General features: G+C 44.2%; 1 protein-coding gene across 1 annotated transcript in view; it reads left to right on the forward strand.

The window, feature by feature from the left end:
* The window catches only part of MED16 (mediator complex subunit 16), an 820,510-nt gene that overhangs the window by 77,103 nt on the left and 716,510 nt on the right, over nucleotides 1-26,897 (forward strand). The window contains exons 3-5 of the mRNA XM_069647616.1: nucleotides 198-305; nucleotides 20,846-21,015; nucleotides 21,366-21,797. Of these exons, the coding sequence (XP_069503717.1) occupies nucleotides 198-305; nucleotides 20,846-21,015; nucleotides 21,366-21,797 (710 nt within the window). The remainder of the gene's footprint in view (nucleotides 1-197; nucleotides 306-20,845; nucleotides 21,016-21,365; nucleotides 21,798-26,897) is intronic.

Consider the following 26,897-nt stretch of genomic DNA (forward strand, 5'->3'; position numbering starts at 1 on the left):
ATGAACTCTTTCAACAGAAACTGGCATTTACTGGAAGAAGGCGAGTTGTGATGGCTCGCTGTGATCCTGCAGAAATATGCCGTCCTAGCACCGATTTCAATGTGCTGTCTGTCTATAATGGAACTTCGTCTCTGCATGTGGATGTTATGCTTTAAAAATTAAAAATGAATTGCCTATTTCTGTGTTTTGTCTTTTAGATCTTACCCACATGATCCATATCTTGGACACGGAACACCCCTGGGATGTGTATTCCATCAACTCGGGGCACAACGAAGTTATCTCTTGCTTAGAATGGGATCAGTCTGGTAAGAATTCCCCTGTTAAATAGCCTGCTATTTCTTATGGGGACAAACTAAAACCACTGAATGCGATGGGTAGATGGTTACAATTCACTCTAAACCACTAACATTGCTCTGGGTACCCTTCCACACCATCATTTTCATGCCCGCATGTGCCATTGCTGAAGGGTACCAGCCATATGTGAACCAGTCTTTGTCCTGCCACCAATGGAAGAAGCGCAGGCCGACTGTAAGTCAGATACATGTTTACAGCAGCATTTTTTCTGTGCTCCGGTTACGTGGCCTCACAATTTGGTCTGGGTCTGATACCATTGATGTCTGTTCAAATCCTTATTTGCATATGGCAGACCCTTCTGAAATGGTGCATATGGGCTAAAAAAAGAGGCGTGTTAAGATTAATTCAAAACTTCCCATCACATGTTGGGTTATATATGAGATACATTGTTGGTGTTGTTAGCAGAGACAGGGGCCCATGAATGTATTGGCGCTGAGACGATTGCCTCCTTCGTGAATGTGTTGACTCCCTTACAAATTCTTCTGTTAGTGCATTGAGCTGAGAAGTATGTGCTACTGCTTTGTTTGTATTGGTTGAGACACAACTCAGCTCATGTTCAAATAATCCATAACATGAATGAAAGGCGTAAAAGCCTTGAGGTAAGGCTTTGACGCCTTCCATTCACGCCATGGCTCATTTTCAATCATTTGTATGGCAGAGGGCAGGGGCAGATCAGCCACCTTCCGTCCTCTCCGCCATACAAATGATCCAGCATTTGCACCGGCACGCATTTTAATGCACGCGATCCCTAAGGGTGCATAAAGGAGGCAGCACCCCATAGGAGTCCATTGTACACGATGGCTGCCACGCTCTCTTGTCGGGCACTGTTTACAATTAAACCCTGGCCAACTTGCTTGCGAGCATGTCAAGCAGCCTTTACTCACTTTGCACGGCGGATTACAAAAGTGAAGGGCAAAGGGCGACATACGCACTTGTAGACCGCCTTTTGCACGCCGCCATGCAAATGAGGAAAATGAGGGCGGCGAGGAGCCGTTTACGTTGCAGTGCTAACAGAACAACACTGTCAACAGGAGCAAAATGAGACCCCTAGCGCTTTTGAGTGAGTCTATTGAATGTAAGATTATTGGGTGCGAGTATTGACTCCGTGCTTTGATTGCTAATGGACAAGTGATCCTGTGGGAATGGATTGACTGAGAGATTAGAGCTCCCTTTTGAGCATAATGGTAAAACAACGGTGAGTGTTTTTTTTCTAGTGGTCCTGTGTGAGTCTACTGGGACAAGTTCTGTGAGTATGCTGTTTTTAAAAAGTATGTTCTTCTAACTGTATACAGTTCTTATTTCTGGGCGCTATTGAGGTCCTGATTGTGCCTAAAAGAGCCTTTTTAGATTAACGCAAACTGCTTCTCTGGAGCTGCCTTGACTCCCTAAACCAGATGGTGCCATAAACATATACCTGTTTGACATTAACTTGACTCTGTGTGTTTGGGCATTTGTTTAAAGGGTGCAGCCTGAAACCGCTATCAGCATTGAAAGCATGATGGGTCATATGTAGTGGACAAGAAGTTCTAATTTGCATCTCATGTGAAAGCCAGGTTTGCGGCTATAGCTCTGCATTTTCTAGAGGGAGCTTCTGAACACTGTTTTCATATGTTACCCAAGAGCTGTTTTAGTGCCTGCTGATCAGCTGTTTCGATTCCCTGTGTACTTACTGACAGACCAGTGGTCCTGGCTGTGTGTATTCGCTGTAAAGCAGGTTCTCTGGCATTAAGTGTATTGATGAAGCAGAGTGCACTTCAGTGAGTGTATTGGGAGCAATGAGTGCGTGAGTGTGGTTGTAAATGGCCCTAATAAGTATTGCTTAGAGGGTCTATTGGCAGATAATGATCCTGTGTGAGTGCATTGCCAGAGAGGGCACTGCAGCCGTGTGAGTTTGTTGGCAGTGAGTGGCCTTTGCAAGTACGTTTGTCGAGCACGCTCTGTGTGGCTGTTTGGGCTGAGACAAGCAGTCCTGTGCAAGTTTATTGGGTGTGAGATGATTGCTTCTGTATGAGCCTGCTGTGTTATGTTGCACCAGGATATGAACATGCACTGCCATTTACGCAGCCTCTTGACACTGACCACTGTCTCGGGTTCCAGGATGCCTCTCAGTATACCCATTTTTGTCATAGGGTGATTTTCAAATGACTTGATTTAAAATCATAAAATTATTTTAAAACCTAGGTTTTAGGGAGGAGGCTGGTTGCAGCTATACTTTAGTTTTGACTTGCTATACTTTAGTTTTGACTTCACCATCGGTACAAGCCACTGTTCAACTTTTATGGCCAAATTAACCTTGTTGGTAACTGATGGTGTACGAATGTTTGTTTTTAAAATCCTGTTATCAGCCATTTTGTGTTTCAGGGCTTTCCGTTGTCTAGGTGACCTCTGTGGGCCCATCATGGCAGCCTCCATATTGGTCCTAACGGGTTTAGGCCGGTATAGGTCACTGGACTATCCATCTCACTTCCTGTGGGGGTAGTTAAGGCTGAGTGGCAGTCCTACTGACCATCCAGCTCCTTTTAGTGATTGACTAGCTTGCATTTGACCATCCGCATTGTGCAAAGGTATTTAGGCTTTGTCATGCGCCCGTTTCACTCTCTTGGTTTCCTGTTCTGCAATGTGGAGGAAGAAGATCCACTGACCTTTTTGAGCAGACTGTAATTCCCACAATATCTGCCCTTTTAAGCCCTGTCTTGGCTATCCTGGCTGAGTACTGTGGCTAAGGTGCATGGCGGTTTAGATTTTTTTGATCAGACGGTCCAGTCCAGTCCAAGTCCCCTAAAGTCTCCTACTCTCTTCCGACATCTGTTCACTCAAGCGTTCATCGCCAGGACCGTTGTTGGTTGGCTGTGGGTTTCTGTTAATGTCCATAAGGTGGTAGATGCCTCAACTGCCGAACAGATCTCCCTCTGCTTGGGATGTCTGAGGGTGCCACCAGCGATTGTCTCCATCCTGGAATTGTTTGTTACAGTGCTGCTGCCTTCTTTTGTACAACAAGCTGCTGGGAGCTGTCTTCTCGGGTTCCGTCTTCTTGAAGTCCTCCTCGCTGGACTTTTCACTTCTGGCTTGAAGGTCCCGGGAAGAGCTTTTGTTCCTTAACTTGTTTGTTGGGATCCTCTTTGCCTTTGGGTGCAAGTCCTGGAGAACCAAATCCTAAAAACGTACCCGTGTTAAAGGGCTGTTTACTCACCAAGTCGTTTTTTGTTGCTGTAGCCGCTTCTGCTGAAACTGTTGATGTGAGTACCTACCTGTGAGTCCTGTGGTGAGCGGTTTATTCATGATATTCGCCAGATGTCCCCCTGATCCATGGTAGAGATTCCTGGGAGGGGAGGTCTCCCGTGGCCTTCCCTGTAGGATCATTGCAGCATCCACACCTGTGGGGTAGATCAGACTTACCAATCATCGAGTAAGCAAATGACCCTTTAATTTATCCCATTCATTCCAATAGAACTTTGAACTTATTCTGGAACTCTATAATTTACTCTGGGGTATGTGGTGACGCGTGGTGCTGCAACCTCCTCCACCCCCCAAAAATAGATGTACTAATGACTGCCTAGCGGAGCGGGACACCAGGGAAGGTGGCAGCAGCAATGGTGCCGCTCAAGCCACCTAGAGGGACCTCTGGGCATCCACCCCCAGTGTGCCCATGCTGGAGTGCCAGAAAGTGGGACGGTGACGTGTTCAGCGCTTCAGTGTGGAAATGAAGAGATGCTGGCAGAGAGGCGCTGCAGGGCCTCGTAGGAAAGGCCGTAGCTTTTTCCTTTGGCAGAGCCAGCACAAGTCCAGAATGTTTGCAGCACAATAGGACCTGTGGGAGGACCCAGGTTCGAATCATCGTAGGGAAGTGGTCTTCAAACTGTGGGGATGGCCTCCCAAAGGGGCCTGAAGGATGTCCAGGGGAGAACTGCACAATGGGGTCAAGGAACGCACTCTTGTGAAACAGACATATCACTGAGCCAGAAATCGACCACTCACGGGGCAAAAGGCCCAAACTTTGCTTATGTTACTTTCAGTTCTGTTTTAGTAGTAGGAACAGAGATCAGGAAAGACAAGTTTTTCTGGACGGACTGAGGTTATGTCGTAGGACACTCTGACAAGCACCCTTTGGCTTATTTATTTTCTCTAAGGATAGGTCCAAGAACCGATAAGGACAGATAGGGTTTTCCAAAATGACACAATATACATATCCTGATTCTGACTTACCAAAGGTCGTGTCAGAAGTGGGACCTTCCATGCCCGAACTAGAGCCTGCCCCAAAAAATGTTTGCTTCCATTAGGGGACCTCCTAAAACGATGACATCTAAAAGCACTCCAGGATAAAGGCCACCCCAAGCCCTCAAACCCATCAAGAGCTTAGTTTTCAACTACTGAGTCCAGTATCCTTCCTTCCCCGTACAACCAACGTAGAAGGAACAGGTTACATCTTGAGAACTCCCAGAGACTACTGGAGCCTGGTGAAAGAGCAGCTCGTAATCTTCAGTGACCTTGAAGTGACTATTTGATCTAACCACCGTGGGTTCTTTATTCTTACAAAAGGACCCAGTAACAAGATAAGAGGGTTCTTTATTCTTACAAAAGGACCCAGTAACAAGATAAGAGGGTTCTTTATTCTTACAAAAGGACCCAGTAACAAGATAAGAGGGTTCTTTATTCTTACAAAAGGACCCAGTAACAAGATAAGAGTTAGGATAGTGTTGGGACTGAAAACGCCCACTGACCACACCAACCTGTCACTAATCGACCTGGATTTATTTTCACATTCAGTAAGGGTTTTTGGAAGTTAAGTCCTGGTATTTTCAGCTATGATAACTTTTACATTGATTCCTCTCAGGTAGCGTAACTAGAACCAAATAGGAAAACCGGGAAAGCAACCAAAAAGAACACTACACGTTTTCCTACCTGGAGATAAATCCTTCCTTCAAGCTACATTCCTTTCTAAATTAGATAGTTGGTTCGAGCCTTGGAGGAAAGATGGGATCTATCTCTAAGCAAGAGATGACATTCAGTGACTCAACTGAAGCCATATAATGGGAGGGAGGTGCTTTTAAAAGCCTGCTCCCAAGTTGTTTCTGCAGCAGGTTGACCACACTTCGTAGTGGAAAGGAGAAGAAACAAAAAGAAACTCACGCTCCAAGAGAGTATGTCCATCACCAGCAAACACCCCTTTGCACTGCTTCGCTTCGCGGAGGGAGGTGCTTTTAAAAGCCTGCTCCCAAGTTGTTTCTGCAGCAGGTTGTGCACACTTCGTAGTGGGAAGGAGGAGAAAAGAAAAAGAAACAAAAGTGCTCCAAGAGAGAATGTCCAGCTACAGCAAACACCTCTTTGCACCTTTAAACAACAGTAGGGACAGGAGAGAATCCACATCCCACCAAGGTAGAAGCGGATAGATAATTGTCCTGAGTCTCTGGCCATGACAGGAAGTATTGAAGTGCATTATTTGAAATGTTTGCTGTGGTTATGAAGGGAAATAAGGGAACTTGATTATCCAACATTGTGAAAGCTGCTGACGTATCAAGTATCACTAAAAGTGGCACATCCCTTCTCAGCAACGTATGATCATCCCAGCTGGACAATCGAGCTGTCTCTGTCCCATGATGGGGGGGACGAAATCCAGATTTGGGTTGTTGTGGCGGGTCAGAAGAAGGATGGGGACTCTTTTAAAACATTTCAAGTGTGTATTTATTAAAGGAAGGGTTAATGCCTATCTCTCAGTACATCTATGTGGTATTTCCTACCTAAACAAAGAGCTAGGGTGCTCTTCAGTCGTCAGTGAATATCTTAAAAGAATCTGTCCACTGTCCAAGCTAAGCGTAACTGACCCTACCACTATTTTAACAATTAAAGACAGGAGAATGACTCCCTTCTCCTGGGTTTTTCTTTCTAGTAAACCTCTGCTCAATAGCTGATTTTCAAATAGCCTCTTTTTCGTACAGTTGTTTTAACACTTTTCTATCCTTCTGATAAGGAGGTCCTTTTGACCTTAGATTGATCTTGTCTCCCTTGTTAATAGTTTCCATTGGTATGTTCCTTTCTTCTGTACTTTTATTACAAAGAGTTATTCTTTCCTTTTTCCAAGATATCCATATCCGAGTTTTGCGATTCTCTCTCTTGAGACTCTCTTCCCTTTCACAACCTTGGTTCCTTCTATTGAATCTGTCTTTGGACATATGTATCAGTACGTCGTTCTTTTCAGGCTTTTCTCTTATATCTTTCATTTTTTTCTTGATTATGCTTTCTTGGATTTGACTGGAATGAGTATGAGTATTCCTATAATGATACTCATCCATTTCTCTTGCTTTAAGGGTTATCCTCTTATCTATAATGTGACAAGTATGAATAGTCCTATATCGATTCTTTCTCCTCTTGCTTCAATTGCTATAGTTTTGTTATCCTGACTGGGATGAGTATAAGTAGTTCATAACGATTCTCATTCGTCCTCCCAGGTCTCCCAATTTCCCCATTACCTGATACTCTCAGGGATAAGGTCACTGTGGTTTTTCTCCGTTCAGGATTGGTTTACTCCACCTGTCTGGCTTCCTTTATCCCGTCAATATTTTGTACTCTGTATCTTCCTCTATGATGGCCATCCGATGTTTCAGATTCCCAGGACTATATGCGGTTCCAACCTCGAAGTGGTTTTAGCATAGTTGCTGGGACCGCTGGTTCACCACAAGCTCTTCTCTTCAATTTACAGGACGCTGTGCATCCAGCACTCGGATTTCAGTCTGCAAGCAGATTTGCAACTCATGGCCTTTTCCGATTTCACAATCTCTTACCCTCTCGAGGATTATGTAGCCATGGGCCTCTCACAGCGTGCATCAGTGTCTCTCTCCTTCTCTGCCTGCTGTGGCCTCCTCACTCTATCCTCCTTGTCTCAGTAAAATTGAGATTTCCATTTAAAGGGATATTCAGTTTGTTGCAGACAATAACACATACTAGTTCTTTCTTCATTAATCTTGGCAGGTTATACCTAAAGAGGTACTGTTCTTTAGCGAGTTCCTCACCGGAACGGGAGTCCTTGTCCCCAAAGGAGGAGTCACTCCTGGTGAGGTCCTGCTTGTATCTACTCCTAGGGACCATGTTGCTGAGTGGGCTCCCCTCCCTATCCTCACAGCGGGGGCTCCCCCTTGGGGAGAAGGAACTAATTCCCACAATTAGTCACATGCCTTTCCCCTTATTTCTGGGGCTTCCCCTTCTCCATTGTTTGGAAAGCATCTTCAGAAGTCCACATTCCGTTGTTCTTGTCCCCTTTCGGTGTTCAACTATGAAACAAAAAGGTTGTAAATTCAATAACTTCTGCATCATTCTGGCATTGGTGTCTTCCCTTATGCTAATCCATGTTAAGGGAGAATGGTCAGTAACTAGTCTACATTTTCTGCCAGTCAAATAGGCTCTTATGTAGGTGATGGCCCATTTGATGGCCAAAGCTTCCAGTTCAACAGTTGCATAAGATTGTTCCCTGGAAAAAAAGCTTCCTGCCAGCATACAGTACTGGATGTTCGATGCCGTCGTGCTCTTGTGAGAGTACTGCGCTCAGTTCTCTTTTCAAAGCGTGAGTTTGTAATATAAATTCTCTATTGAAGTCGGGCATCTTTTAAATTGGTTTGTTACAGAGGATAGTTTTCAGCCCATCAAAACCTGCTTGACCTTCCTTACCCCACAGGAGTTTGCCATCAGACCAAATCTCCTTAGGGCACAGGTAACTTCATATAGATGATGTACATGCTCGGTTCAACTATTACTATGCGTGACAATATCGTAAAGGGACGCTCCACGAAAGGATGAATAGGGTTTTAACATTTTGTCCATAAGGCGTTTGAACGTGGTGGATGCAACATGAAGACCAAAAAGAAAAACCTTAAACTGAAACTGGCCTTGTGGTGTGTTAGGGAGAATTCTCAGAAAGATGCTAATTCCTCTCTACATTAGAGAACCCCAGCTCTTTTGCTGGACTCTAAGACTTTGATCGTTATACCTGGAGAGAGTGAGACCCTTTTTTCCCCACTCTCTCATGTATTTTTTAATGTGATTTGAACTCTGTGTTTCTTTTGATTGTGGAGTCTGACAAACTCCATAGGCATCGTCTTTTACATTGTGCCACACACACCTTCAGTGCATTGACACAGGGAAGTCTTTCAGATTTCCCCAAGGTGTAACTACCTTCTCTTGGATAAACTACTGTTTCCAAGAGCAGTTAAGACTTTACTTACATTGTAGCTTTCAGCCCCAGCACAAACTATCTTACAATAGGGTTCTGGTGGGGTTTCATAGTATCCCCTTTGTCTAGCTTTTCATGTAGCATTTTTATGTTACCCTTTCCTCGATGAATGGCTGGTGGCAGTGCTTTACTTGTAACTCCTGAGGTGTGTATTTACTGTGGGCTGCAGTCGCAGCTGCAGTAAAGCACCCCAGGGTGCCATTTTTGTCAAAATGGCCTTGTCTTCTTTTTTTGCCATTTCTTTTTGGAAAGGTCCTTCTTGAGATTTACTCCGCGCGCCAAACCAGGTTTGGTGCTTTTGTTCGTTTTGTCTTTGGCGGAATTCACGAGTGAAGCCCGCCTCTGACTCCATGGTGTCTGGCGGTGCCAGGCAGCGAGGGAGGTGCCTGAAACACCCTATGCTTAGTCTCCTAGGAGACAGGAATGCACTCTTAGGTGACTGGCCGGCTGGCTGGAATGAATGGTAGAAACCTATATTAAAGGCAAGGCTTTTTGGCTTGGAAGGCAGAGTTGACCACTGGACGAAGGAATCCGAAGAAGAACTCTTAAGAGGGCGCCTGCTGCAACTCCTGGACCGTTGGTTTGCCCAGTGAAGCCCTGCCGCTGTGATCAAACTCCAATTTCGAGGAGCTAAAACCGCGAAATGCCACTGGTCCTTTTCTGTAGCCGACCGTCCCGTTGCAGTGCAGGAGTCCTTCAGACGTCCTCCCTCTTGTCCCCACGACTGAGGCCCAGGAACACGGGATCTGCAGAGCTGCACTGGAACAGAAGCCAGCCAAAGCCCTTTTCTTCTAACCAAAGGTACTGTACAGTCTAAGAGAACTTACTTATTGTTATAACCTTACTTGTTTTCTGGTAAGACTTGTCTGGGTTACCCTGTAGAGTTGCTAACAGCTTCTTTACTTCACAAGCATAATCAGCTTGTGGCCCTGCTTTGATTTCTTCTTTTCTACAGAGACTTCTAAAACATTGTGCAAGATTTTTACATACTTACAAGAAGGGTTTCAGCTCACCTAGACTTATGGTCAATTGACTTTGGCCTAGCCTGGCTCCCAGAATGACTCTTCTTCCCTCTGTCATTGTGTTTGGTTTTCCTTCCAGGAAGGGCTTAACTAACTTTGCATTGGGGGTTACCAAAAGTACTTACCTGCTTCAGAATATTTGTGCGATCTCTTGTTTTGTTCTAATAACCTTTTTCCTTTGACATACTCCTTAATCTGATTCTGAATAAACAGTGGTATATTCATTTCCACAGTGTCCTAGTTACTGAAGTCACCTGAGGGTGTATGAAGTGTCTGTGTGCCATCCCAAAATGGTACTTACTGATTTAGAAATATTAAGAGTGTGTATTTTGGAGTGTATTTGTGCGTTACTATTATATTTCCCCTTTTGAAGAAGGCTTACTCTAACTGACTGTTAAATAAATTAATAATTGTTTAATCAAGAAACTTTGTGTATAAGAGTTTATTTCAATACTTGTCACTGTGAATCTCTGTTTAACTCCCCTGCAGCTCACATTGACCCCTCTTGAGCTAAGCCTGGCAGCTCAATCACGCTACCAACCTGTGTAGTACAGACGTATACCAAAGGTTGGGTTCCTATTGCCAGGAGGTCAGGGTTGTTGTAGTACACCCCAAGGGTACTGCATACAATCTTGCCCAACATGGTGTTTAGAAGGCAGTTTTCTCTCGGTCTGATGTATTCAACAGGACCTGCCAATAGCCATGGTTAGATCTATAGTTCTTATGTACTTAGCTGAGCCCAGCTTTTCTATCAGATCGTTGATTCTTGACAATGGTTATCAAATATAGATATAGAGATGAGCTTCCTGAAATCAATGCAAAAAAACGCCATGATTGATCTGGCTCTGTGATCTAAACAATGGCGGAGGACCAGGTACTTTCGGAGGGTTCAATAATATCGGTCCTGAGCATTTCCTCTACCTCCTTTTTGATTGTTTTCCTACCTACAGGGATTATGTAGGGTTTCCGATTAATGACTTTCCCCGGTGGTGTACTAATGCAATGAAGAAAATCACTGACTCCACCTGGTTGTTCTACAAATAACTCAAGGAATGGAATTAGTAAATCCTTAATGTCTGCCTGTTGGGAGATCGACAGGTAATGGGAAACTAAGGTACTTTCTTTCTCCGTCTATCAGGAGAGCAGCCATAGTAACAGTGGTGTCCTTACGCTGATCTACTCTCCCTGCTTGAGTATGTGAATGTGATACACCTGGGTCTTCTGTCTCCAGTCTGGTTGCGATACAAGATAGCTTAGGAAGGCCTTTTCTCTCTAGTATTGTATAGGGTCCAAACCATTTGGAGAAGATCTAATTTTCCGAAGTGGCTAACGTTCCCAGTACTGATTGTCCGACTGAGAAGTTACGGTGTACAGCCTGTTTATTATACTTAGCCTGTTGATGTTCTTGGGCTTGTCCCAGATGTTCCCGCACAATTTCTCTTACAGCTGCCTTATGAGATTGTAGCTTCTGGGCATCTTGAGAGATTGGTAGGATAGTGTCTTCCCTCTCTTCTCACATCTCCTTTAACATATATAATATTTCTCGGGGGTTCCCTCCAATAGAGAAGTTGAAATGTGGGAATATCATCCTCTCTCTCTCCAACTTACAGGATACTGCGAGTCCAGCTCTCGGGCTTCGGTTTGAGAGCAGTTTTGCAACTGCTTTTTTCAATTTCACAGTCTCCTTCCCTCTCAGGGATTACATAGCTGTCAGCCTTCCTGCCTACGTCCGTGTCTCTCCTTCTCTCTGCTGCTGTGGCCTGTCTGCTGCTCGCTCCACCCTTCTTGTCTTAGTTAAATGGAGTTTTCCATTTAAAGAGGTAGTAGCAATTCCTTGCAGACAATAGCACATACTTGTTCTTTATTTGATATAACTCTTTGCAGGTTATACCTGAAGAGGTAATGTTGGGCTGTTTTTCGGGAATTCCTCACAGAAACACAAATTCTTGTCCCTACAGGGGGAGTCTCTCCCGGTGAGGCAACACTTACCTCTACCCCTAGGGAGGGTATTGGCGAGCCGGCTCACCTCCTTAGCCTCACAGTTGGTGTGGGGGGGGGGGTGGGCTCCCTCTTGGGGAAAAGGGACAATTTTCCACGATTCAGCAGTGCTGAAATCCTGTTTGAGAAGGATGTAGGATATTGTTTCTGTAAGGAATTGCTATCTCGCAAGGGTGTGAAAGCCCTGGCTTTTCATTTATTATTAATTAATACAATGATGCAGGTAATTCCATCTCTGAAAGGGTAATTTGCTGATCAGATTCCCCTTTCATAAACTCTGTGCCAAAAAGCATAGTGTGTATTTGTGTCATGCCTTTCTACCAGTGGCACAGAGCACGTTCAGAGGTCACAGTTGCCCATATGACAGCTGCAGTGACAGTCAAGTCTCTGCAGCGCAGGGGCTGTATTTAATATGTATCCCAATGTACCAAATCGGTGATGATTATAAGTACCCCATGATGGTGTCAGGCTAAACTCTAAGAATGAAGCTATGCCTGAGTTAAGGCATAGTGCATGACACTACATATGCTTGTTGCCCCCACATCCAATTTTATTTCACACTTGTCGGCTCCTGTGAGCCAAACACAGCTGTGGAAGGGCATGTATATCCGAGCCAGATGAGTAGAGCCTGCCAAATGACAGGACAGGATCCTGAATGCCATGCCTCATATTTGATCTCTTTGTTAGGGCAGTGTGACAATGTGATCCTTCATCTTTGTTTCTACATTTGGTCTATGTACAGTAGAGCACTATTAAAGCCTGGATACAGAACCAGGAAGTGATCCCTTTATGGACTTTCCTCTAATCAAGACCGTATTTGGTATCCTAGGAAACAAGCTACGAGCAGGAGGAGGTCGAGCCCCACGTTTTTAGCTGGGGGCGTACTGAAGGAGAAAATGAGGGATGAACAGTTGATCCCCCACAGCTGATCGTGGGCTGGTGTCGAAGTGGAGGAAGGGAGAGGAAACGCTGACGAACGTTGTCGTCCCAAAACGGCAGTGAATGAAGCCGTCCCGAAACGGCAGTGAATGAAGCCATCGCTGATCTCTGAAGCGGCTCTGTTTATAGACTGCCTAAAAGGTAACGGAAACCTGAGAAGCTAATGAGGCGATTGTTATCGCCGATGACGGGGTAAAAGCGAGTAGAACCGCCGCTGAATCCTGGAGACGACGCTCATAACCCTGTGAAATAACGCTGTTGTTTATGAGAGAGGAGAGAGGGAGGAACAGCGCCGCACGTTTGGGAGAAGACCCGTACAGTGTGGCCCAAGCAGCAAACGGTACGGTTTATACGTTGAAGAGACAGCGCCGTTGCGCTATGAATCAGTTATAAAGCACCGTTGTGCCATGAGTTAATTATAAGGCGCCGTTGCGCTATGAATTAGTTATAAAGCACCGTTGTGCCACAAGTTAATTATAAAGCGCTTGCAGGTTGGGCCCACCCGATCCACCATACCCGAACTGAGGCCGATCTGCTCACATCAACGTTCGAAACTGGGTGCGACACTGCCAACCCACCAATTAACCGAAACAGGTACTGTTGACCACAACAGGCCCCTTGGTCTACTTAGACCCTAGAGACTGGTTAAGTTACTACTTCAAATTTAACTGAAAGACACATCCTTTTGTGGTTGCTAATTTGCCTATCACCCCTGTATTTACGCTCGAGAGTGCTACTTTTTCAGTGCATTTTCCCTGTATTTCCACAGGGTGGGTTTTGTACAGTGTTTTCTAGATCGTTCTTTTGCAGATGGTGAGTTTGATTAAAGTATACATATTTTTATTGAACTTTTATTGGACATTCCCGTGTTGTTTGTGTCACTACTGGATTACATTCACACCCCTCTTAAGAGCATAATCTCCTTTCAGCCCGCTTTACCACAAAAGACAAAGGAGGTGTATCCTTTAACTGTTCCAGTTTTACCTTTTTGATTGCGTTGGCTCTTGGTTTGTAGAAGCGTGAGGGCTTAGTGGGCATTTTCATCCCCACTCCTCCTTATACTCCTGCAGAGAAGAATCCAGTTCATCACAGTTGCTCTCAACAAATTGTTGGAGCTGATGTGTGACAATCTGTTTCAAAATCTTTGACTGCCATCCATTGCCTGTAGCCATGCCATGGCAGGATGGCTAGAGGGGAATAGTTATTTAGGACAGTGGGATCAAGAGAAGATTTCTGAATTAGGTTGACTGCTGACACTTTCAAAGATTTAGGAACTATTTGTTCTGTTAGAAATTGATTGATACATTTGTTAATAGAAATAACTATATTGTCAGAGCAGCTCTACTGATAAGATTTTGAAGTGTGAGTATTCTACTCCCTATTTTTTAAAGTAGGAAGTAAAATGATTTTTTATGGAGTAAAAAAGTAAGTGCAATTCCCAATAGGAGTATTATTAAGCGAGTAAAATGTTTTACCTGGAGCATGGAAATGTTTTTGTAAATTCATGCACATTAAAAGAACATGTCTACCTCTATGGATCAGGCAGTAATCATAGTACATTCTTCCTGTGGCACTATGTGTATTACTAGTCCAAACCTATACATGGGTGTGTGGGTAAAGCAGGGGCGCACAAGATCCTATTTGTCTCTTTCCTAAAGTTTTCTTGGGAGTATTTCCACTTCCTATTTACATTTTTTGGGAGTATTTGTCTAAACTTAGAGAGTAAAAGTGCCTGATAAAGCCCTTATCCTTAGGGCTGCTTCAGACTGATATTAAGCAAGGAAAGGCTGGAAGGACATTTTATGTTCAACGTGTAGGTTGTAGCGCTTTCAACAATGCCAGAATGTCAGTTGGGGAGACTGTAACGGTTGGAAACAACAAAGGGGTTGCACCTAGATTTGTGGTTCAATATTGCTATTTCTGTTAGCAATGTCCTTTTGGATATACATCATTTTTGAAGTAAAGAAGGAACTTAATGTCCCATCGAAAATTGTTGCGGTGGACTACCAACAAATAGGATTTAGAACGTTCTGAACAACATGCAAAAGCTCCCTAGGATTGTTATAATTTTGCTTGATCTTATTTGTGTGGAAGCTGACAGTGCAGGCCCAGTCGCCAGGGATGTATGTCTAATGGGCATCACATTTGGTCACTGGATCTACTGGTCACCAAAAGCATATCCCCATTTCATAGTGTTTGACATGAGCATTTAAAATATGAAATACCCTTTTGCTTGTTGCATACTAGTCTTCAAGTTGACTGCTCCGCAGGATCAGGTTGCTCTAGGACTTTTCCAATGCTAAATGTTCTTGTCGAATCCAGCCTGCATTTGCTGTCCAGCCCTTTCCATACACCTGAAATAATGTTCTTTTATGCAAAATAATGTATTGTTTTTGAAACCCCACCCACCCCCCTGCCTCCTTAGGAACGTTCTGCTCGCTTCCCATAAATATATATATATATATATATATATATATTTTCATAAGATCATCCCCTTACTGGTCTTCTTGTTTCTGTGTTGTTTTTTCTTTTGGGGTTGAAGGGTCCCTACACTAGCCCCCCCTCCACACCTTCATTAGGTGCTCACTCCCTTGCCTCCTCCATCTGCACCCCAGTCTTGAATTTCTTTCCCAACATGCCCCACAACAGCACCAGATTCTCGTCTTACCTGCTGCAACATAGGCTCAGATTGAGTTGACCGATGCATGGAATTATGTGCACATGCATGCCCTGCTGTGCATTCACAGAATCATACATTTACTGAAATGGATGACGAGTTATGAAACCTATTGTCCAAAGAAATATCTCAATCAGGTTAAGTGGAGAGCAAATTCTGATGGCCAGTTGGAGGTGTCGGGCATTCGGTCGAAGAGTAAGGGACCTAATACAACAGCCACGCAGTAGCCTAATGATGTAGATCTGGTGGGCTTGTGATTCATGGAAGTCCATGGAGTTTTAGAGTTTTTTTAGGTGTAGGCCGCTGGGTCTACCTGTTACTTAGTCATCGAGTGCTCGTGCATCTTTAGATCAGCGACGAGCTTGCACCAAAGCATCTTCTGGCAATAGAGCGGTCTAGGAGGCTTTCAATCAAACTGATTGTCATCAGGTCAAGGGAAGACATTGCCACTCACAATTTGTGCTGGTCAAGAAAAAAGGCAGAAACCCTGCAGATCCCAACGGCTCTTTCTTTTCGTACAATCTTTGAATTTCATGCAGCAGAGCTTCCACAGGTTGTTTCAGGTTGCTCTCAGTGCCTTGGGTCTTGTTTCAGCAATGGAAAAAGGATTAGTTGTAGATTGCCTAATATTGTAGGACTTTTGGAATCTATGGGCAAACCAAGCCTCTAGCCAAAACCATATACCCGTTGAAACATTTGGCGACCACCCACTAATTGGGGTCCACTAAATGTAAACGTTCCCAGGCGCTTGCTTCCAGGAAAACCCACAAGATGTGTATTCAGACCTGTACCCAGACCTTCCATGCGAATACTCTCCAGATCCTGTCTCGGCTGTCCTGGCCTTAGGCTTCCTGGAACAATGTAGGCACTACTGACTATGGCAACGTCTGTTTCCTTTCACGCAAATGAAACCAAGTTAAGATGATATGGGAATTGAACAATTACATTTTCTCGTGTTTTAACTGTAATGAAATAATGTAAAGTTTGCTTGCAAACTAATCGTTAAATAAAAAAAAATAATAAGCTGGGGCCCTTCTTCAGGATTACTGATGAAAGAGTGCCGCCTAAGATCTCTCTACCAAAGAGCAGATATGCTCTCTAATTAAAAATAAATGTCTGACAACTACTTGGCAGACTTGCCATGATTCCTCGCTACCATTTCCTGTAGCTCGCACAGCTACCAGGTTAGGTTACTGGGTCAGGAAAATATAAGGTAGGCACCCCTCTGACAGGTTTACATTCTCTGAGGAGGCACATGTACTCTGAGGAGCACACTGAGTGGGGCCTGTGATGAAAATTCAGCATGGGACAAGATTGGTGAACTATTCAAGACAAGGATAAAGATCATGAGGCTCATGCCCTTAGAGCGGTGCATATTGAATGTCTTATGGGACAATGTTTAAATGCGGTGCTTAGAAGTGGGGCATTTGATAAGCACCCATTAGTCAACTTACCTTTTACTGCTGACACTTGTCGCATGTTTGTGGGCCGTGTCTACCACGGTGCATAGATAATATGGGCAACGATGTTGACAGCCCCTGCCAAAGGAGTGGGCCCATGTTACAGCTTTGATGTTAGATGATACTCTGCATCGCCCCCTTCAGAAGAAATTGAGCCGAAGAGCTTGCCCTCCCCAGCTGTTCTTCAAAGTGGGATGCAGCAAAGAAATGAATAAATAAAGGCATGGACATAATACTGACTCTGCAAGCAACATTGAGCCAATGTAGCTTGCACCAGATATTGGAGCCAGCCACATTCAAGTGATGTAATACCTAGCTGTGGCGTGTTAATGATGTTGCTTGCCTCATACACACACAAACTGGCCTCCATGGCAACAGTGTCCATAGCTATAGGCTGTACATGAATGAATTTGAACACTGTGTGTCGATTTTACCAAGAAGTCACGTGACAATGCCAATACGTTTTTATTGTTTTATAAAACAGCATACAAAAAGAGGTAACGTGTTCTCTTTTTTTTCAATCCCACCATTCTTTTCTTATGGCATTAAGCGATGCGGAGGGAGGTGTGTTGGGACCTGGAGTTAAACTTAGTTGTTACTGTTGGGGAGAATTCTCAGATAGAAATGTGCCAATTCCTCTCTATCTTAGAGACTCGCAGCACTTTTGCTGGCCTCTAGGACTTTTGAATTTTTAACCTGGAGAGGGTGACACCTTTGTCCCACTCTCTCATGTATTTTACTATGATTTAAACTCTGTGTTTCATTTGGTTGTTGGAGTCTGACAAAATCCATGGGCATCATCATTTTACATTGTGACACATAGCACCTTCAATGCAGTGGCACAGGGAAGTCTTTCCGATTTCCCAAAGGTGTAAATACCTTCTCTTGGATAAACTAATGTTTCCAAGAGCAGTAAAGTGAAATTGACTTTACTTGCAATTATAACTTTCTAGACCCAGCACACACTATCTTACCATAGGGTGCTGGAGTGGTTACTTAGTATCCCCTTTGTCTAGGTTCTCATGTACGATTTTTCTGTTATTCTTTCTACAATTAATGGCTGGTGGCAGTGGTTTACTTTTAACTGCCATTGGGACTCTTTACCGCGGGCTACGTTCACAGCTGCAGTAAAGCACCATGGGTGCCCATTTTGTCAAAATGGCCCGGTCTTCTTTTTTCGCCATTTCTTGCTGGAAAGGTCCTTCTTGAGATTTACTTGACGCGCCAAACAATGTTTGGTCCCTTTTGTTCGTTTTGTCTTTGGCGGGATTCATGAGTGAAGCCCGCCTCTAGCTCCTGTATGTCTGGCAGGGGCAGGAAGTGAGGGAGGTGCCCGAAACTCCCTGTGCTTAATCCCCTTGGTTACAGGAATGCACCCAAAGGTGATTGGCCGGCTGGCTGTAAGCCAAGGACAACCACCCTGCTGTGTGATAGACAGCTAGGCTGGAATGGGAGAAACCTGCATAAAAGCAAGGTTTTTTGGCTTGGAAGGCAGAGTCGACTACTGGACGAAGGAATCCGAAGAAGAACTTGGAAGAGACGCCTGCTGCAACTCCTGGATCGTTGGTTTGCCCGGTGAAGCCCTGCTGCTGTATCAAAGCACCGAATTCACCTTGACTAGAGAAGCCCTGCATAGATGACTTCTCCCCTTGAGTTGGTGAGACCAAACAACTCTTAAGTGAACTAGTTTGGACATCCTCTCGGAGCTGGCTGTACTTCTGCTGCTGCTGGAACCAAAGTGCTAGGGAGAGGAACACCAAACCGAGTGGATCGCTTTTAAGTCGGACCCGAGCGCTAGGAAGATCCTCCGGTCTTCCCTGATGCAGGCCTGACCAAGCCTGAGCCACCTCAACAGAGTGCTGGACCCGAGAAGCAAGGAAAGTCTGACGTGGTGTCCGAGAATGGCTGTGTTGCTATTTGCTGTCAGACGCAAGGAGCTGAAACTCTGAAGTGCCACTGAATTGAATTTTGCCCTTTGCTGTAGCAGACCGTCCCGTTGTGTTGCAGGAGTCCCCAGAAGTCCTCCCTCTTGTCCCCACGACTGAGGCCCAGGAACAAAATTATCTGCAGAGCCACACAGGAACAGACGCCAGCTGGAACCATTTCTTCTAACCAAAGGTACTGTAAAGTCTAAGAGAACTTACCTCTTGTCTTGTAACCTTACTTGTTCTCAGTTGAGACTTGTCTTGGTTGCTCCTGTAGAGTTGCTTGCTTCTTCTACACCTCACAAGCCTCCCAGCTTGTGGACCTACTTTGATTCTACTTTTTCTACAAAGACTTCTAAAACATTGTGCAAGACTTACTTACCTGCAAGAAGTGCTTCAGCTCACGTAGACTTTTGCCCAATTGACATTGGTTGGCCTGGCTCCCTGAATGACTCTTCTCTCCTCTGAATGTGCGTTTTACCTTCCTTCCAGGAAAGGGTTAACCTACTTTGCACTTTGCATTGGGGGCTTCAAAACTACTTACCTGCTTCAGAATATTTGTGTGATCTCTTGTCTTATTCTGGAATCTCTTTACTTTAACACTCATCTCAGCATTGCTCTAAATGTGCCAGTGATATATTAATGTCCACAGTGTCCTAGCTATTTGAGTCTACCGAGGGTGTAGGAAGTGTCTGTATGCCACTTGCTGATTTTGAGAAACGAAGCGTGTGTATTTTGCAGTGTATTTGTGTGTTACTATTATATTGCCCCTTCTGAAGAAGGCTTATTCAAATAAATTAATAATTGTTTAATCAAGAAACCTTGAGTGTAAGTGTTTATTTGGATACTTGTCACTGTGAATCTCGGTGCAACCACCCTAAAGCTCACATTAACCCCTCTTGAGATAAGCCTGGCTGCTCAGCTACACTACCAACCTGTATTGTACAGACTTATACCAAAGGTTGGGTTCCTATTGCCAGGAGGCCGAGGTTGTTGTAGTGCACCCAAAGGGTACTGCCCCAAATCTTACTCAACAGTTACTTTCCTAGCATGCTTCCTGCCATTCTACATCTGCGACAGATGCATGTAGAGTGCACTGTTTTTAGAATGGTGCAAGTTAAGCGTTCCAAGGGACAGCTGTTGAAGGAGGTGGTGTGGTCAGCAGCAGAACTGAAGATGACGCTAAGCACCCAGTTGCTGGTCTCATCCTTGTTTGCAGGGTCTACAAGGGCACACATATAACCCTGAGCCACTGCTCTGGACTCTTACCCTACTGTGTGTGTTAGCTGAGCGGCCAATGCTCCTTCTTAAATGCATTGAATAAAATACTAGTGCTCTTGAAATAATGTATTGGCTGACAACGGAGTCATATTGTGTGATGGTACTGGCTGAGAGCTAAATGCTCCTGCACAAGTATGTGCTGAATGATAACCAATCCTATGCAAGGGATTTTCACTGAGGGACAAGTGTGTGTTAGATGAGACAAGTGCTGCTTTGAAAATGTGTTGAATGAAAGATGAGTGTTTCTAGTTGTGAGTATTGACTGAGAGAAGTGCTCCTCCTTTGTTATGGTATTGGCTGAGAAGGAAGACTGTTTTGGATCAAAAATTATTGCTCTTTTGTGAGTTTACTGAGCTCAGATATGCTTATGTTAGTCTGATTGTTGAAATGAGTGCTCCTAAATGTGTATTCGCTGAGAGTACTCCTGGGTAAGGGTTATGGGTGTACAGAGTTCTCATGTGTGACCGTATTGGCCACATCAAGTAACAGGGTTATTTTCTTTTTTATTGAAAGATGACCACTACCCTATGTGAGTGTAGAGTCTGAGACAATAATTTCACAGAGTATTGGCTGATGGGTGGTTGCTTCTATTTGAGTACAGTGCTATGCCCCATGTATGATGCTCAGGGCCTGCCACTTCCAAAACCTTTTGTTACTGATGGTTGTCAGTTTCATTAGTACAATGTCATCTGCCGGTATCAGGTTTTCCTGTGGACGGAATCCTGTAAAGGCGGGGATCTTGTGACCTTCCCTTATACGGTTTTCCAAGACAAGTGCTCCTGTGTAATTACTGGCTGAGATGAATTCATGTGGTTAGAGAAGCGAAACAGTAGATGTGCTTTTTCTGCTTGCTGTTCTCGAATTCAAATTCTGTGAGCCTGTGATGCCTGCTTTTCTGCTGCCTTCTCGTTTCTGCACATTCCTTGTTTTGCTTTTGTTAGTGAGTAATATGTTTTTGTCCTGTCCACCAGGATCCAGGTTGCTGTCTGCTGATGCTGATGGCCAGATCAAGTGCTGGGGCATGACCGATCACCTTGCTAATAGCTGGGAGAACTCTGTGGGCAGTGTGGTGGAGGGAGACCCCATTGTGGCACTTTCTTGGCTTCACAATGGAGTGAAGCTGGCCCTGCATGTGGAGAAGGTGTGTAATATGTTGTGTGGCAAGTGGGGAATCTATTGAGGGGAATTTCTGCTGTCCTAAGTGAAGAGCCTCTAAGACTGGATATCCTACATAAGAGATGGCTTTGCTGTACAGCATATGAGCTTGTATTGTAAGATATGTGTGACCTGTGATCATTCTGCTGTCAGTTGCATGTGGAAATTGAAGGATAGCTCTTCTTTCTAAGGTGTAAGGCCCTGGATGTGTTCAACCGAAGTAGTTAATGTTGTACATGCTAGAGAAATGTTGTAGCTCATTTTATATCAACAGATAGTACTTGCAGGCTTCACCAGAGCACTTATTGTTTCTTGCATCATTTATTTTTATTCTAGTCTGGGGCCTCCAGCTTTGGGGAAAAGTTCTCCCGGGTGAAGTTCTCACCGTCCCTCACGCTCTTTGGAGGAAAGCCTATGGAGGGTTGGATTGCAGTCACTATCAGCGGCTTGGTCACTGTATCACTTTTGAAGCCAAATGGACAGGTGCTGACCTCTACAGAGAGCCTCTGTCGTCTGCGCTGCCGCGTGGCTATGGCGGACATTGCCTTTACTGGTGGCGGCAACATTGTGGTGGCAACGTCTGATGGCAGCAGTACTTCCCCGGTCCAGTTCTATAAAGTTTGTGTGGGTGTCGTTAACGAGAAGTGTCGAATTGACACTGAAATTCTGCCGTCCCTCTTCATGCGATGCACTACAGATCCAGTGCGCAAGGACAAGTACCCAGCTGTCACACACCTCAAGTTCCTGGCAAGGGACATGTCTGAGCAGGTGAGCCCCCTACAATCGTTGCAAAATTGTGAATGGGTTACATTGGCACCAGTTGGTTGGTGCAGTGTATTGTCTAATCTCTTATGTAGCCCTAATTCTGAAAAATCCAGTGACGCTGCAAGTCCGACCCAATTTCTATCTGCTGAGCTGTGTGTAATTCTGATCATCTGGATACTGGTGCTGTAAAACAGAATTAAGATGCATTGGAAGAGCCTTTTGGATGTACAGTAACGTAATACTAGGAAGTGATTCAAGGTAGGACTATGGTCCATTCAAAGAAATGTATCTGGGGTGATGGTATTGGTTTTGATCTGGGTGCTGCAAGTCAGAATTAAGCTACAATGACAGAACTATGTGTCTCTCTTTATGTAAAATGTAGTCTATATTTCAAAGTGCAATGATAGAGATGTGGGTGTCTCTGGGCAGAAAGGACAACGGGCACTGGACATCATAGTTGTGGTGTGTGTTTGGCAAAGCTAAGTGTGGGTCTCAGAACTGAGAAATGGGCTGTGGGTATTGGGTAGATTTTCCCAGAGCGCTGTGGTAATGGATGGGCAGTCATCCAACCTAAAGGCAAGAGAGTGGTTACGACCAAAAACAAAAGACCAACTCCCCTTTATTGGTAGCTCTGGCAGGCCAAGGACTGCAAGACTTGTCCTTGGCCTCAAGCCCAGGATCAGTATCTGTAAACCTACAGTCCCTTCTCTTTGCACTCAAGAGCCACCCTCTGGCAGCACTTATTGAGTCACCTGCACTTCTCCTCACCCCCATCTTCCCTTGGCACTTCTCCCCTCTTGCCCGCACTTGTGTGATCTGAATGACACAAGGCCTAGTAAGATCGTTGTTTGTCCTCCTGTTTCCCCCTCCTGGGCTTGTCATGCCTAGAAACCCTTGTGTTCAGGCACGTTATGAATGACTTCTATCATATCAATCAGGCTTAACTCTGGGCAGAGAGAGGCTTGTAGTGAAGTACATTTATTCCCAACAGTTCCCCCTAGAGAATACACCACACAGACAATTAGCAGTCAGGAGGAAGGGGGTATGGATTCTCCCAGCCAATAGGGAATCTCGCATTGTTTGCTATACCTTATGGTATTGCCCACGTTTCAAGCCTCTTCAGAAGTGGGAGGCAGCCATCTTCCCTCCCGGACAGGTGAGCCCTCAATGCCTGTGCCCCCTTACACATCACCCCCTCAACATTTCCACTTCCCACATCTCTCCCCACTCCAACCCCAGCCCCAATTGCCTGCGTCTGCCTCTTTCCTCGCTGCAGACAAGACAACTTGCAGTTCTGGCTCAGCCCATCCATGGCTATGGCCCATAAGGAAAGGGACTACATGTAGTTCCGTTCTCCCTATGTCCAACGTGCCATTTATCAGCTTAAAGAAACACTATTTTTACCCCGGAACGTATGCCAGGGTGCTAATAGAAATAAACTCAGGACCCAGGCCAATACCTGTCTGGTAATGCCCTGACCACAACAGGGTTTATTGCTTAAGTATACAGTTTACAAACACACACATAGAACATGTATAAGGTCAAATATGTACATTGGTGTAAACATAAGGACACATTGAAATGCAGTGTATCTATAAAAACAATAATGGGTCACAGAGGACACTACACATGCCAAAGCTAAATGTATGCCCACCACCTGGTGGTGGTAGGCACAATACATATACGGCTAAGAAGTGGGGAGGAAAAGGAAACCATGGACAACAGTAAAATACGTTTACAGAGTCATACACCAGGTCCAAAATGACACACATTAATAGTCACAATATTCCCTTCACCTCTCTAATATATAGCATCATTAATGATACACATGTACACTATACACTTTAGCAAGCAAGCCCAGAAAGCCATGAAAATCTAGGACCCAATTAGTCTCACAGTAACAGACCCATGATCTCACTACAGTCACCACACATTTCCATTGGTAGTAGTGTAATGCAGAGGTTTTAAAGGTACATATAAAATCAGGAATACAAGCTAAAATCTGTTCTTGTGGCCTTAAACTCCAGGAACATTAAAAACATCTATCTTCAGGTCAGTACCTTAGAAAATCACTTAAGTATAGTTTGTAGATGAAGTTACCAATGGAAATTCATGTAGGCAGCACCATGATCATGAGGAAAAATTAGGTTGCTCAGAGTACCTACTCCAGAGGTGCAAAGAAGGTACCAACTAACCCCAGGGGATGCCATAGGTGACACTTTTGATGTGTTGTAGTCCCAGGTTTGAGACCCATAAAGGAAGGAAATAAAACAGGATTCAGGCCTAGGTAAAACAATGGTGAACAACGTACAGAAACCAAACCCATGATAGATTGTAAGAATAACCTACTAGGGCCTAGAGGTAATTATTTTTTTTTTTTAAATTATTATTATGGTATTTATTGAGTGCGGACCTAGCTTCGAAGAGCAACGGAGCGCATTAGAGAGGTATACACCAATACAGATATATAACGGACCGCATTACAGATGCATAATGGCGCATTTTTCAGTGGTGACAACAGAACAGATATACAGCGGGGGTAGTATAAATAGTACAGAGGAGGGTTACAGCTGTACCGGGCGGCATCTAACAAGTCAGGTGGCGTAACGTGAAGGCCTAGTTGTTGAGGAGGGGAAACTCTCAGCACGTGTTTTGAAGGACCTGGTTTAGGAATGGTAAAACAAATTGGTAAGTGCAAGTCTTCTGTTTCAGGTAGATTTACAGGATCTGTGTTAGGTGTGTTTTAACTTTAGTGTTAATTGTACATAGGTTTCAACTTCTTTACATAGGTAAGTGCAGCGTATTTTAAGAACAGCATCCTTTCAACAGTCTGCATGCTAACGTGTGTATTTAGATGCCCAGGCAGCCTGGAATGTTATTGTGGTTGCTTGGGTGATGGCATCTTGGCCCAGAGTTCTATCTAAGGAGATCAAGGACTGAACCCATGGAGCTTCAGGACCTACTGCAGGAGGGCTTCATAATATGTGTAACTTTAATAAAGTGTTAGAACACTTACCTGCCTGGCTTTTTGTGGACTTAACAATCTGGTCATACAGGGACTTAAATCCTGGGCCATTGATGACCCTTATGACCCAAACGAAGAATAATCTGCCATCCCAAGAGGGTGACTCCACAAGCCAAGAGTGAAAGCAACAACCGCAATGGCACCCTCAAGGTGTTGGATCCTTGTTAGGACAGATCTTCTAAAGTCCACCTATGTAAGACTTTATAAGACTATCCTTGGGCAATACAGAAACTCCAACTCTTAGTACAGGCCTGTACCACTCAATATAATGGTAACGTTGCAGAGCAGCCAGGCTTATCTTAGGAGGGAGAGAGTGCTGTAGGAGGGTAAAAAGAACTTGTAGCATACATATGGTCCAAAGAAACACTTATTTTCTGTTATGTGTAAAAGTAAAGGTTTATTTATATATACTCATGGATATAGAATTCTTTAGAAAGGCAAGTACTATTATAAGTAATAAATACAATACAAAAATAATAATTCTTCTGGTAAGTAAATCCAAAGTATAACACGCTTTTCAGAAATTAGAGCGCTTTGAAACATTTGTCTGTGTATAGGCGCTTCATAAATAATCATTACCATACCAATAGCAGTATGCAATTCAAGGCGAGTAAAACCACATTATTAAACCATTTGAATGGCAGTGTGCAGTTCAAGGTAAGTAAACCCTATTTGTAGTAAACTGTCACCTATTCTGTTTTAGGAATAATTCAGTTATACTACCAACATTGCAAGTACATTACACTCTTGTAACTTATTCTGTTTCAGGAATAATACATTTACCCTACCATCAGGGACAGGTAAGTACTTTGCAACCTGTGTAACTTATTCTACTTCAGGAATATGCAGTTACACCAACATTACTTTTTAGTATAGTGGAACACAATTCAAAGGTAAGCGAGAACTTGGCAATTACTATTTACAATGGCAGTATGCAATTCAAGGTAGAACCCAATTGATTAGTAAACTAAATGTTTTGCTTTTCGAGGCGCATATAGGGGCCTCAGATTTCTGCACCCTCTTACCCCGACCAAAAGCAAAGATTTGGACTCAGGGAGGCAATAAAGCACACATAGACTGCTAGTTCAAAAGATAGAATAAACGGCTCGTTAGGCCCTTTATTCACACCCAATAAACATACATATTACTAAATCAAAGGACATATACAGAATTAGATATAAACAGGAATAAAGAACATCACTATGGCAGTGGTTGCAGAAGACACCTTCATCTCAGCCTCCTCAACACTGCTTAGTCCCAGACGCAGGGAGGCAGAAAGATCACTCGTGCTAAGGGGGCTGGAGCGGCGCTTCCTTCCTCTCAGCGAGCCTTCATCACCCGGGGTCCAGTTCTATCTCTGAGAAATGTCTCTGCTCTTTATTGGTATAAATTTCCGCCCCTTCATGGTTGCAGCTGCCCTAGGCCGAAGGGCAGACGGCAAGCATTGGGAGCACAGAGCGGAAAAATCCAGATAGAAGTGGGAAAAAAACAGCTTCTCTCTCTCGTCTCCGTTCCCAGAACCCTTTATCGCTGCACCTGCGGGGCCCCACTCACTCCTGGTTTCGTCCTTCAGTGGACGAGACAACAAGCATTCCTTCCCGCTAGCTCATCATCCTGACCTTGCAACCGTTTGCAGATTTCACATTTTCACGTGCCATGTTGTTTAGCTCCATTTTCGCACACGCACTACCCTATTACACATATTCTGTCTCAGGAATAATAGAGTTATACTACCAACATCACGTTTTAGAATAGTGTAACACAATTGAATTCAAAGGTATATAAGAACTTGACAATTACTTTGCAGCATGGTAGTATGCACTTCAAAGGTAAGTTTAACTTTTATCTTATTCTATTTCAGAATGATCTAGTTACAGCACCAACACATAGCAGATAAGTACTTTATAACACGTGTATGAGTTCCTTCACAGATGCCCAATGCTTGCGGCAGTCCTTCCCTAATCTAGGGCATGAGTGTTCTCAGAGGCAGAAGGGGACACTGGTGGCCCAGTGGCCAGCAGTAAGCAGAACAGGATCCGGCAACTGTAACAAATCAAAGTTCCAGAGGATATGTTCTT

Source organism: Ambystoma mexicanum, chromosome 1p (genome assembly GCF_040938575.1).
Source record: "Ambystoma mexicanum isolate Mex_15411 chromosome 1p, UKY_AmexF1_1, whole genome shotgun sequence".
Lineage (NCBI taxonomy): Eukaryota > Metazoa > Chordata > Amphibia > Caudata > Ambystomatidae > Ambystoma > Ambystoma mexicanum.